General features: G+C 38.3%; 1 protein-coding gene across 1 annotated transcript in view; it reads right to left on the reverse strand.

Annotated features, from left to right (window-relative positions):
- Nucleotides 1–13,451, reverse strand: part of LOC129259359 (midasin-like) — a 96,475-nt gene that overhangs the window by 21,605 nt on the left and 61,419 nt on the right. Inside the window, exons 56-68 of the mRNA XM_064097986.1 lie at nucleotides 12,958–13,214; nucleotides 11,887–12,245; nucleotides 11,043–11,200; nucleotides 10,299–10,490; nucleotides 8,977–9,312; nucleotides 8,261–8,439; nucleotides 6,883–7,141; nucleotides 6,046–6,328; nucleotides 4,428–4,681; nucleotides 3,795–3,890; nucleotides 3,400–3,494; nucleotides 1,080–1,450; nucleotides 509–615 (exon numbers count right to left, since the gene is read on the reverse strand). Of these exons, the coding sequence (XP_063954056.1) occupies nucleotides 509–615; nucleotides 1,080–1,450; nucleotides 3,400–3,494; nucleotides 3,795–3,890; nucleotides 4,428–4,681; nucleotides 6,046–6,328; nucleotides 6,883–7,141; nucleotides 8,261–8,439; nucleotides 8,977–9,312; nucleotides 10,299–10,490; nucleotides 11,043–11,200; nucleotides 11,887–12,245; nucleotides 12,958–13,214 (2,946 nt within the window). The remainder of the gene's footprint in view (nucleotides 1–508; nucleotides 616–1,079; nucleotides 1,451–3,399; nucleotides 3,495–3,794; nucleotides 3,891–4,427; nucleotides 4,682–6,045; nucleotides 6,329–6,882; nucleotides 7,142–8,260; nucleotides 8,440–8,976; nucleotides 9,313–10,298; nucleotides 10,491–11,042; nucleotides 11,201–11,886; nucleotides 12,246–12,957; nucleotides 13,215–13,451) is intronic.

Below are 13,451 nucleotides of genomic sequence, written 5' to 3' on the forward strand. Positions count from 1 at the left end.
AATAAACAACATGCCATGAAATTAACGAACTTGTTTGCCTTGGCCTGCATTCCAAATCAACAACATGGTCAATTACATCAGCCCACCTGCAGCAGTGGTGTACATTTCACTAAAGCATTCCAATTAAAATACCAAACTAAAGAATCTATGTTGTTGTCTGTCAATCATAGTAACTAACAGAGTTTTTATTTTTTATCAGTAATTTAAACTGTCATTGTATTTTATCAATCATACAAATAAATGAGCCAATGTATTCACCTTGGAAATACCTACATTGCATTTAGATGGAAAATCATTATCAAAATCTCATCACAAAAGGGAATAAATTATATTCATGCAAGAATGGATGAAAAGAACAGAAAATGAAAGCACAAATGGAGATTTCTTTTAAGTTAAACATGGTTCATTACTGTTCAGAATAAAACGAGAGAGGATACATGACGAGAAAGAAGTATAGAAGAACAGAAAAACAGAAACAAAGGAGTATAGTATAACGCTTGTTCCTAACCTTCAACTCTTTCTCAATTGGTTTCCTTTTATTCTCAATCTCCATGGAAACTGCTGTTAAGAATTGTCTATAGTAGCAGTACATGTTCCACAGGATACAGGACAATTCTAACAATGAAAAGAGGATAAAATACATTTTTTAAAAATCAAAATGGGACAAGTAATTAAGAAACATTCAAATGCCTGATCCAGACAAGGAAAATAATTCTTACATATTGCTATAAATGTATGCAACATTTGTTCAAATTCAATATGTTTTGGTAATACATGTACAGACATTCCTACAGAATTTAAATATAAAATTGATGACGCTTATCTCAATCTGCAACTAACAAAATAATTGGTGTATTAAACAAGCTTTCCGAATTCGCTTGCATCACATGCTACATAACATAAACAACTGTTTCATGAAAGTTCTTTGGGTTATATGAGAATGAATAAAACAAATCCAAAAAATAAAATCAGTATCCTACATGTACATTTAATTTTTGTGAAATGAGCACAGTAATTATGAAAGAATTACACTTATTAAATCGAAACTGAAGTTACAGTACACATCTAATACTGCTGACCTGACGTCTCCTCAGTGGAATGCATTGAGGCAACAACCTGAGAATGGAATGCACGAAGCATTTCAAGCCTGGCGGCAAACTCTCCAAGACTAGCGCCCTCTATCAGCTTCTGCAGGATACCAACAATGCCACGGATAGTTGTCCCATCTTCCTCTCCTCCTTCATCATGACCACCAATTTCAACTTCAGCCCCACTAATTGGTTTCTGTGTGGGGTTTTCATCCTGGGTCCCACTGCTGGGATTCTGTGTATGGATGTCGGCTGAAGATTTGGCGAGGTATGTCTGGATGAGGCGATACACATGGAACCACCACTTGAGGGAGCCCTCTGCCTGTGTGAAGGTCACATTGTCGAGCATTGCTACCCAGCAGCTGTAAAAGGGAAATGGAATAACATTGGTATGAATATGCAGTGAGGTGAATTTGCATAATAGTGCAATGTACATGGATTCATTAAGAACTTTTAACAATATTCTGTAGTTTCTACAATGTTTCTTAAATCTGACAATAACTTGCTGGGTTATCCAAATGCTTACGCCATCTACAGTGTCAGAGATCAACAAAATCATAATCAGCTGACTACTGATTTGAGCATTGTTCTAAAAAAAGCAAGCACAATGTAAAAACAGAATATTATTATGATCATCAATATTTTGTCATTTCCATGTACAGTGGATATCCCATTCCATTATGAAACAAGTCAGCACAACACAAAGCTTTGCCATTTATAATTTTGTATCAGTGAAAAGTCACTAAACTATAAGATTTTTTTTTTTAATATGCAAAATCTTTTTGGACCTTATTTGGCCTTTATTATCCAATCATGAGGTTGCCAAACAGTCAAGCTAAGCTTATAGTGACAACCCCTGCAACCTTCTTAAATCGATATGTTCCACGGGTCGTGTGGTCTAGTGGTTAGAGCATTGGACTCATAATCGCAAGGTTGTGAGTTCAAATCCCAACTCTTCCATTGTCTCCACTTTGATAAAAAGGCCCGAGAGTGATATCTGTCATCTATAACGTCAGCCACTATGACTGATTAACCTAGACGTAAAATGTTTCATAGGTAATTGGTTATATACCAGCTTGGCGTTTACCAGCAAAATGCTGTCCTGCCGAGTTCCCACGGGAGTTACCACAAACAGAAACAGAAAAAAAAACAGAAAGAAAATACAATTTTGTTCATTGCTTTGATTGCCAGATTTTTTTTATGTAAAATTTATTTGATTTTCTTGGCAATTTGTATATATGAAAAAGTTGCAGAAATCAGTAAATGAAATAAAATTAAGGACGTTCCACAGTTATGTTTGTGCGCATTATGATCTGCGCATAGTTTACACTCTGCGCGCTGACGTCACAATGGATGAACAAGTGATTAATTAGCTGCGGGTATGAGCTGATTTTTCTCATCTTCTGCACTTTAACTGCAGATCCGATGCGTTATTTCATGAAGCTAAAAAATTGAATTATTCCATGGACCATTAAAAAAAAAATTATACAATTTCAAAATACTTTACTCTGCATTGCTGCCAAGAATCACGGATATTACCCCGAGTTTGAATAAATGGTAGAGTGATTTTGATTTTTTTCTTCACATAGATACAAAGCATTCGGCGCATTTTTGGTGTTTTAAAAAGCACATTTGCTCTAATAAAAATGCTGATAGTTTAAAAACAAGCACATGAACCCCTATTTTTCAATGTTTGTACCTCTTAGGTATACCTTCCTCTACAACTCTGCAAATTTTGGTGAAAATGACATGGATTTTGAATAAAGTGCAGCATTTATTGTACGTTTGTAGTTTGTTACTGAAATTTTAAATTTTTCAGATTGGGATTTTGTTATCGTTTACGCCTTTTTTAAGAACTGACAGAGCTGTTAAACTTAAAATTGCAAACAAATAGCACTATAAATAGATTCTCCATTCTAACGATACAATTATTAACTCTCTTGCGAAATTTGATGACTTTTTCATGTATTTTGACTGAGTAATAGAGGTTTAAACTCATTGTAGTAATCTTGGGCGGTCTAAAAATGCCAAATTCTTTTGAATGCGCAATTTTTAAGAACATCAATTTGGGTGAACTTTGAAGCGCTATAGCAAAAAATCAAGCACATGGACCTATGTTAATTTTTGCATATTTCGAATATTAAGGTTCTAAAGTATCTATGTGCAAAGTTTGGTGAAAATGACATGGATTTCACTTTAACTGTGGAACGTCCTTAAATGTTTAAATCATTCGTAACTTAACACAACAATTTCATGAAACAGACCCAAGGTATGATCCTCAAATTTTCTTTTTGTAGTCCTTTCTACTTACTTTAATTCTAGTTTCCTCCATCTGATGATGGTCTGTGTGATCTCTTCAAGGTGGGTCTGAATTGAGACAGCTTTGCTTGCATTCGACTCCCATTCCTGATCAGAAATAAAAACAGATCATTGTTCCTCAAATTGGCAATAATTCTATTGTGCAATTCACGACATTAATGCACGGCATCAATTAAATAAAATGCTTCAAGAAAGCACTCAAATGTCATCTCTTCATCCTGAAATAAAATTGTAATGAAGAGCTCGCATTGTGAACTTATTCATATACAGTGGTACTCAAAACTTAGTGAACTCCACCAGAAACATGTACACAGATTTACTGAGCTGAATCAAAGTTGGTGAGAAAATCCAGAAAATTCTAAATACTCAAAGAAAGAAAAAGATTACCTGTGATTTCGAGAGCAGTAGCTCCAACCCTGTGACAAACTTCATGAGAGGACTGTCCACACTGAAAGACTGGATTCTCTCTATCAACATGGTGAGCTGTGGTAAACAAAACATACATGTACAAATATAAAAATAACATGCAGTCCTCCAAACTTACTAAAAATATTTAGAGAATTTAGCTACATGTAAAAATAAAGGAGAGACACAGCATTACCAATTGAAGTGCAAAGTTAAATCTTAAAGTATAACTAGTTAAATCATAATGAAACAAGATCTAAGTGTCAAATCCCCCCCCCTAAAACACATTAGAAGCATACTAGCTGAATGTTAATTATTCAATTTCAATTTCTAGGCAACTAAGAAGCAGAGTTTAGAGATGCATCGATTTCATATCTTTTGTAAAATACCAGCACAGATAACCAATTTTAGCAAAGCTATCGTGTGATTTTAAAATCCTCTCAAGGCCCAGTCTGCAACACTGTTACATTAAGAAATATGCAATTTTCAATAAAATGAACAACAAAAATCTTATTCATATGAAAAAATACCTGTTAAAGCCAAATTCAGTTAAAACCATTTGGATGAAAGAGCCCCACAGCCCATTTCCACAATTTAAAAAAAAAATTTTTTTACCTGCTTTAGAGTTGGGTGTTCTGGCCACTCAGCAAGAAGACCCTTTATTCTCTCCATAAAGTCATCCAGAACCGGTTTACACCTGATTGTTTCAGGAATGTTGGGGTCGTGGTAGATGTCATATGGCTTGGAAGCATCGTCAGCCTTTCTGATGGGTTTGGATTTTTCATCAGATTGCTCTGTTGCAATGGCAACCTGGAGGTCATGAACTCTGACTAGATGAGCACCAATCAAGTGTTTGTCTAGGCGAGGAGCTATATTGAAAACCAAATCATTCAAAGTGGAAAATCAATGATCACTGGCTTTCATTTTGTATGTCAACATCATAGCTTTCTGGCGCTGCGTAAGGAATGATCTCTTCCTTTAGCAAGGCATCGATACACACTTTTTCACTCTCCACCTAGGTTTTACATGGGTACCTGGTAGGATGTGGAATTAATTGCACCTGTAGCACTATGAGTGCCTCAAATGGCTGAAACACTCCCCTGGGAGTGGAGGATGTGCATACATTGTGTGGAGGAATAACTGATTGGATCTGATGACCGGGGTAATACTAAATCTGTAAGCGCTTAGATACATGCAATGTATGCGCATGATAACCTACCTGCTGATAACAATTACTATATTATTTTATTCTTTCTCTCTTTAAAGGTATTGTTTAACTTTGTGAGCAGCCGATTTAAAAAATTATCAAACCAAGATGAAACATGTGTACAAGTGCATGTATTAGAACTAATAAACCCTGAAAACAACCATTATTGAGAATGAAAAGCTAAAACTACAAGGCAAACCCCGATTTTGTAAATAGGCGTCTAATAGACGCCTAAATAGTACACATAAGTGTATGGGATGAAATTAAGATGGTGTTTTCGGTCACTTTATATTTCAATTTTTGAAGCACTAAATAATTATTTTCGAACGCAATTTTTTCTGGGCTTCATTTTTGTAACATATCACAGACACAGGTGACAAGTGTGACCTTCTAGCTCAGATTTTGTTAAAGTCAAACCAAACCAATCACTTTAAAGTTGAACACTAAGATGACATGGTTAGAATGTACATGTTCAAGGTCATACCCAAAAGATGAATAATCATATCTGACTAATATACTTCTGTAAAACCCTAAATGCACAGAAGTAATTTGATTTTGCCAGCTCATTTGTGCAATGTAGATGTACATACATCTAGGATTTCTTTTATATTTTCTTCCTGAATAATTACTTTGATTGATTAATAACGACTAACGTTATAGTTTATGTCATCTTTAATCTAATCAAGAAGGGGATCTACATCTAATCAAGCCTAGCTTTTCAGTAGATCCCTTCACTTATCATCTTTGTCGCTATTCCATCCATTGTAAATGTATCATCTATCTTGCATTGTTTTTATACATACATGTTCTGATATTATGTCATTTTGAATACGGAATAAGAAGAAATTACATGAAATCAAATCAAATCAGGTCAAATCAAATTTAATCAGGTCAAATCAAATCAAATAAGGTCAAATCAAATCAAATCAGGTCAAATCAAATCAAATCAGGTCAAATCAAATCAAATCAGGTCAAATCAAATCAGGTCAAAACAAATCAAATCACATTAAATCAAATCAAACTCACCCAAGTACGGCAGAACTTCATGGGCAAGCTCTACTGCAGTGGCATAGCCCAGCTGGGCCACATCCTTCACATCCACATCACTGTTTGACCCTTGACCCCCTGACCGCATCCAGGGAACGTTGACCATCCCGGTAAACATCTGACCATGAGTATCCCTCAAGAGTCGCATGGTGGGCGTGTCCAGCTGCTGGGTGGAGGTCGAGTCAGGGTCAGAGGTCGCGGTGTCATCTTCAGGCTTGGGCTGGTCATCCAGGCTGGGCTCGGCTGTGATGTCTGCAAACTCCTGGAATAGTGAAAGAGAAGTTCAGTGTTGGTGTTGTAAAGAAGAAGTGTTGGTTTTTTGAAGCAGAAGTTTGTCATGATGAGAGCTTGATTTGGGCTGCTGATTCTAGCCTATTCAATGGTCCTCTAACCAAAATCTTGAATATTTAACACTTTGGTACGTCTAACACCAAATTTTCTCCATTTTCACTTCACTTCACAAAATAATGTATGAAAAATTGAGATTACTACAACTTTTCATACTAACCATAAACAAGGCACAAAACATTTCATGACGTTACACAAAGGGGGCTGGATGTTCATATTTCATGACATTGCTAAACATTGGCATATTTCTACTTCAGCATAATACAGTATTGCCACGCCCCCCTTAAGATTGCCTTTTCAAAAGACGGAAAACTCTCCCTCAGTTCCTTCTCCTCCATCTGCTCATCCGTCATTCCATCGCCATGATTACGAATCTTGTATTTATACAGACTAGCCCAGATACTCCAATAATTTTATTCTTAAATATGCAAAAAGCATTGATACATGCCCCACCCTAACTTAGACTACCTTCTCAAAAGACGGAAAACTCTCCCTCAGTTCCTTCTCCTCCATCTGCTCATCCGTCATTCCATCGCCATGGCTACGACTCTTGTATTTATACAGACTAGCCTCCTCCTCCTCTCGCTGTCTGGCAGCCTCCTCGGCCCGATGGTAATGAGACACAAAAGATCCCATAATGCCATGCAAGAGGTCAAGGGTTACAGGGGTGAGCTGGCCATGAAGGGTGGTATGGTTTGTGGTGTGGTGGAGTGCAAGCTTGAGGATACTGTAATATAACATTAAAATAGTAAAAAAATAAAGTGGATTGATATTGTTGTGTGGTTTTTTTCAGGGGGGGGGGGCATTTTTTAATATTGCTTCAGTAATACCTCAAAGATAGCTATCCTGTAAATCATCTTGTCATATAAGTCCAAGCCGTGACACATATCTCTTCTTATTCAAGCTGTTTTGTTATTATTATTTCATAGAGTTGTGCTCAAAAGCCGGTGAACCCTACCATAGAAATGCACTCCTTCAGGCGGAATGTTGAATGCAGCCAACAACACTACAATGTTCAGTGAGCCCAGAAAAATAAAAACATATTGAATGTAGTATCTTATCACCTGATTTCACAATTGAATATCTAAAACATGGTAGAACTTGAACAATTTGAATATGTTCATTTACTGGTGAGGTTCACTAACTTCTGAGCACCACTGTGTATATGGAATGGGTTTTTTTTTGTAATCATCAAAAGAGCCATACAAGTGGTATATTTCAAACCCCCATCAATTGTCTCATATAGTTCTTCACAAGAAACACCCCAAAACTAAATGTACACAGATTGACTTCATGAGTTTGAGTAATATCACTTCAGGGACCCGTCTTACAAAAAGTTACGATTGATCCGATCAATCCTTACTATAGACGGCCAGCAACGTCAACATCTATTATGCATGTTTGTTCAAAATATTTTCTAGCTATGATGTAACGTCATGAATTCATTGATTTTCTTGAAAATTCACTGCGCTTCTCTTTGCATACAAAGGACATTGTGCACATTTTTCGTAGAAAAAATTATGACATAGAGTTACAATTGATTGGATCAATTGTAACTCTTTGTAAGACGAGGCCCAGATGAGTAATGGCAATACGTGCAGTAATTCACAAGTCATACGCCTAGTTATTAAGTTATCCTAATTTATGCATAATTTCTTTACTTGGAACCTAGTAACAATGTATTGCTTTCTTTGTTAGTAATAAGTACAGCACTCAGTTTGCGTACATTAGCTTTTGCTATGTCAGGGGAGTCTCTGACATTCTTTGATGAAGTCCACAACAATCTATGTTTAAAATTAGGCATAAGATTTCAATATGTTAGTAGACTTGGCTATTAGCAACAGACCTGTGCATTAGCTGCTCCTGTTTGGCTCGACCGCCAGACCATCTTGACCATATCTTCTGTAGGAGGGAGTGGACGTTCACTGTGGTCAGTCTCTCAGCCACGGACAGCCAGTTAGAAAACTCTGGCTGGACGGATGAAAAGCCGGCAATGGAGACCACCAACTCCTCCGCGGATGTGATCTGAAGAATATGAGTGAAAACTTGAAAATCATTCCTGGCATCATTGTGATTTAAATCATCAGTTAGGATGCAAAGCAGGGTACTAACTATATATTCTGCGGCTCAGATTGCAGCTGTCAGCAAAGATCTATGGGTAAGGCACCTTCATAAAATCCAAAGTTGCGTATATCACAAGGAATTCTCAGCGTCTTTTCCTTGATAATCATTCAATTTCAGCACAAACAAAGCAGGGATGCAACGAAACCACTTTAGGAGATGCTGAGTGATATTTCTTGGAAACTCAAGTACTCAACAATAAGTTTCCAACTTCTCTCTGGATGTAATCATTTAAATATTAGAGAAAGATGCAATGGAAAATTAAATTGAAATCTGCTAGTTTTTAGGGATTTTTCTTCTTATTACATTGTTCATGCTTCAATATTAGTAATAATAATTCTGATAAAAAAAATATTTACAACAGTCCATACTTGGTGATGGGTTGAAAGGGTTGAATAAAATGTTCTCTTTGACAAACAAAAACTCATATTCATCATTCACCTGTTCTGGTTGCCTTGGCAACACAGCCAACTGGAGATGCTGTCTGTGATGCTGGCATTGAACCGAGTGTGCAACCAGCTGCATCCCGTAGGAAAGACCAGCCACGCCCGTCAGCATACCAGACCAGAGGTCCCGGTAGGAAGGGTACTCGCCCCTGATGCGGTCCATGAAGTGGTCCTGGGATGCTTGCCAAGCAGCAAGCCGGTCTCTCAGCATGGCGGTGTCTTCGTCCGGCTTGTGGAGGATGTCTTTGTGCTTCTGTAGCAGGTCCTTGATTGTTTGCGATGAGCCACTGGTGGTCAGGTAGACCCGGACATCTTTGATGATATCATCAAACTGATGAAAGGTGAAGAGAAAGAAAAGTATCATTGAAATTAAACCTTAACATGCCTCCAAATTTTGAATTATTTTTTAATGAACTTAAAAGAATAAATACAGGGAAATTCTATGAAATGATTCACCTTTTTGTATGCCACACCCCATTTTTCTCCATTCTTATTTCAACTCAAATACTGGTTGAGCCATAATAGATTGAAAGCAGTACAATTTACATCAACTTGAATACAAAAAAAACTATCTCTGGAAGGGCACCAACAGAGGAGTTTGGACTTCATCCCTTTATGGAATTTTCTATTAACTTTTATAAATTGCATTCTTGGGTAAATGGGAACACAGATTTGCAAAAGCTGGCAATGCCTCAACTGCAACAAGTCTGTGGAATAAACGACCTCCTCTACTGAATCCGTCACTGAGGTTAGATCAATTTAATAACAATATGAAGACGTAACCATTCTAATATCCTGATCATGAATGGACTGGACTTACATCAACATACTGCCACTGCCTCTTTATTTGTATACATTTAATCCACTATGCTAACCACAGATTACATCTCAAAGCACTTTGTATCTTGTGGAAAAGGCACTAAAGATATATCTGGTGCCATGGATACATATGAGCGTTGTGGCCCAGTGGATTAGTCTCCGGACTTTGAAACAGAGGGTCATGGGTTCAAATCCCAGGCGTGGCGTAGTTTCCTTCAGCAAGAAATTTATCCACATCTGGGCTGCACTCAACCAAGGTGAGGTGAATGGGTTCCTGGCAGGAATTTATTCCTTGAAATGCACTGAGTGCTTGAAGGCTGCTTGAGCTACAGCCGGGTAATGATATCCAAGTCCTTTGGAAGCGCATAGAGACGTTATTCATAATGTGTTATGCGCTATACAAGAATTGACTACTATTATTACAGTGTATTATTATTTTTATTATTATCATCATCATCATCATCATTATTATTTAAATCACAACTATCATCATCATACCTGTGGTGGGTGTGGTCTGAATGCATTCCTCTTGGAAAGCTCCGCCTCCATCTCCTTCAAAGCAGCAAGCCTCTCAATCAAGGCATGGATGCGAGGATGGACCTCCTGGTGGCTAAACTCGAACAGGGACTTCCCTGTCAGGAATCTGGACGACATACCCCTGACTTTCAGTTCAGCTTCTAATTCAAGGATCTGAAAAGAAGATTCAAGTTGTTTTATCTATAATGCAAGCTACATTTATTGGAGGAAGATGGGGAAGACAAGGATTTTGAGGAAGGATGAAAAAGGGAGCAGTTAGCAGATTAGGAGGGAGGAGAGGGGGAGGGAAGAGGAGAAGGGGTAGAAAGGGAACAGGAGGAAAGTTAAGAGAAGGTATGAGGGGAGGAGGAGGGAGGAATGAAGGGACAAAGGGGGAGGGCAGGGTGAAAGGTGGGGAGGAGATTGATGGAGGGTTAGGAGTGGAAGGGCAGGATAAAGAGAAGAAGTATGAGGGAAGGGTAGAGGAAGTTGGGAGGGAGGAAAGAAGATGAGAAGAATGAGGACACAGGGAGAGGAAGAGAAAATATAAGAAAAGAATAGATCAAGTATTTCATCAAATTTCCATTTAATTCCCTGTCTCCTCTCATATAAAATGCAATTTTTTCCTAATCCCTTCACATTTTCCTCTGGCCAATTCCTTTATTTAAGATTTCTCTAAATCAATAACACCATGAAGATTTTATATGGATTTGAATATATCCATACCTCTTCCCTGACATATCTCAACCTGATAGCATGGTGCTCTGCTGGGTCTACTGGTCCCTGTGGGGCTAAGAGCACTGCTTGAAGATGACCCAAGTGTATCCAACAGGTCCCCAGGGCATTCAGATCCATAGCAAAGGTGTCAGGCATTAGAGTATCTGCTGGAGAGAAGAAAAAAAATCCAGTATATAAATATAAGGATATCAGTCACTTTTGCTCACTGGGCCTAAAAAGAAGTCAGAACATCCTAAAGCCCCATGTGTGCTGTACAATATAAAGCATGAAAAAGCCTGAAATCAGGCAACTTCCTGAAGGCTGGCATACCTGTAGATGGCTGGAATCTTATATAACAAGTGGGTAATCTAAAGTAACTCTTTGATTGATCGAAACAGAAGGAAATGTTGCTTCTTGGGTGAAAAAAAAACCTCAAAAAGGTTAATTGTTCTGGAGAATGAAAACAAAAATGGTACCACAACACTGTATTCAAGGGAATGGTCTTCCTTTAAACAGTGCGCAACAGGGGCAGGTCCAGGATTTTGATACAGAGGGAGTACAAATAAATTTGAAAATAGAAGGGGGAGGGGCAGATGCCAATTTTCTTAGATTTAGCTATAATATCTATGTTCAATGGGCAATTTACAAAATCTACAGTGGGGGGAGGGAGAAGTATGCCCCTTGTGCCCCCACCAAGACCTGCCATTGCATAATGTAGTTGTTTCATTCCTTCATTCTGGTGAGACTAACATCTGCTAGTTTGGAGTAGCTAGAGATTGGACAGGAAAAGATACTTAGGCACTGCATTTAAAACAATACAAAGACAAAAACGTGAATTGTTGATCAAATTTACCTGCATCTCTGCCCATCCACCTGCTCAAGAGCATCCCAAGATCCTGAAGAAGGATTTCCACAAGGCTACCTACATTGTCAATCACTCTCAAAGCCCCACCCCTCTCATCCCTGACCAATGGCAAGGCCTCACTGTCTGTCTGGCTCCGCCCACTGTTGCACTTCAAGATCTCCCCAAGGCTCTCAATGGGTGACTGAATCCCTGGGGAGGGAGGGGGGCTGGTTGTAGTTGTTGCCATGGAGACAAGGTTTGAGCAGGCTGTCAGCCATCTTGTTTTGTCTCCCTCATCAGGAAGTAACGAGGAGAAAGCTCTCAGAAGCCAGGCCGCGCTTGTGACAAGGTATGATACACCAGATGCCCTAATGAAAAGAACATTTGGAGAAAGAGAAAAAAATATATATTTTGTTTTTTAAATTAAGGCACCTTGACAAAAGTCAAAGCTGCATCTCTCCCGCAGGAATTCCTCAAGCGGTTATTTAATCCTCACTTTTCATCATAAACAATATAACATGAATGCAGGGAAAATTTTGTGAAAAGACACATACCTCCTTTAAAGCAGGATTCTTGATAAAGATGCCGTGCAGACTTTTGACAAGTTGCCTAAAACACAAAATTCTCAAAGGCTATTTTCCTAAATGAAATATACGCCTACACCACTATTTTTGAAGGGAATTTTATATATGGCATGCAACAGGACTTTTAAGGAATAAATCTTCCTGCCAGGGGGCCGATTCATAAAGATGTTTGTAAGTTAAGAGTGACTTTAAGAACTGGTGATCCTTCCTTAGGAGCTTTATCGGCAGCAATGAAATTTCGGTGCACATAATTTACCACAAAAAAAAGGATCACCAGTGGCTTGTATAGTCGCTTGTATTACTTAAGAACAGCTCTATTTAACACCCACCTGGTGCTATTTCTACACCTGGGTTAAAGCAAAAATGTAGATGGATTTCTTGAAAGATATGTCATGTGTGATATTTTGAACCCACAACCCTCCGAAAGGCAAGATTCATAACCCCACAATACCATCTCTATCACATCATCATCAAATACATTGTAATTTCATCTTACATGAAGTCATGTCCCCTACTGCTCATCCATCCTGAGTTTCTCCATAGAACCTGGAGGATCTCCTGGAGGTGTGATTGATGTGCCTCCCAGGAAGCAAGGGGTACACTCTTGCCCCCCTCCTGCACCTGCTGCACCCCGTCTCTCTGCTTTCTCTCAGCTCGGGGTGTGGTGGAAGAGGGTTGGCTGTGGTTGTGTTGATCGGAGAGTAAGGGGAACATACATCTGGTTTGGACAGGAGTGTAGAGGTTTGAAGGACCCTGCAAAACAGATAACATTTCATTTTATCAATGCAAATATTCACTTTTTGCAATATTGCTCTATTACCAGCTCTTTCCAATAATATTAGTAACATGAAACATTTATGTAACGCTTATTACATGTAATGTTTTTAAGTGTAATATACTGTCACCCCAGCTTTCAAATGGGTACATTAATCAGGAGCTCAAGCAGTCAAGGAATTCTTTCCTACATGTACCTGACACACATCTTTTACA

The sequence above is a fragment of the Lytechinus pictus genome, chromosome 4, assembly GCF_037042905.1.
Source record: "Lytechinus pictus isolate F3 Inbred chromosome 4, Lp3.0, whole genome shotgun sequence".
NCBI classification, from domain to species: domain Eukaryota; kingdom Metazoa; phylum Echinodermata; class Echinoidea; order Temnopleuroida; family Toxopneustidae; genus Lytechinus; species Lytechinus pictus.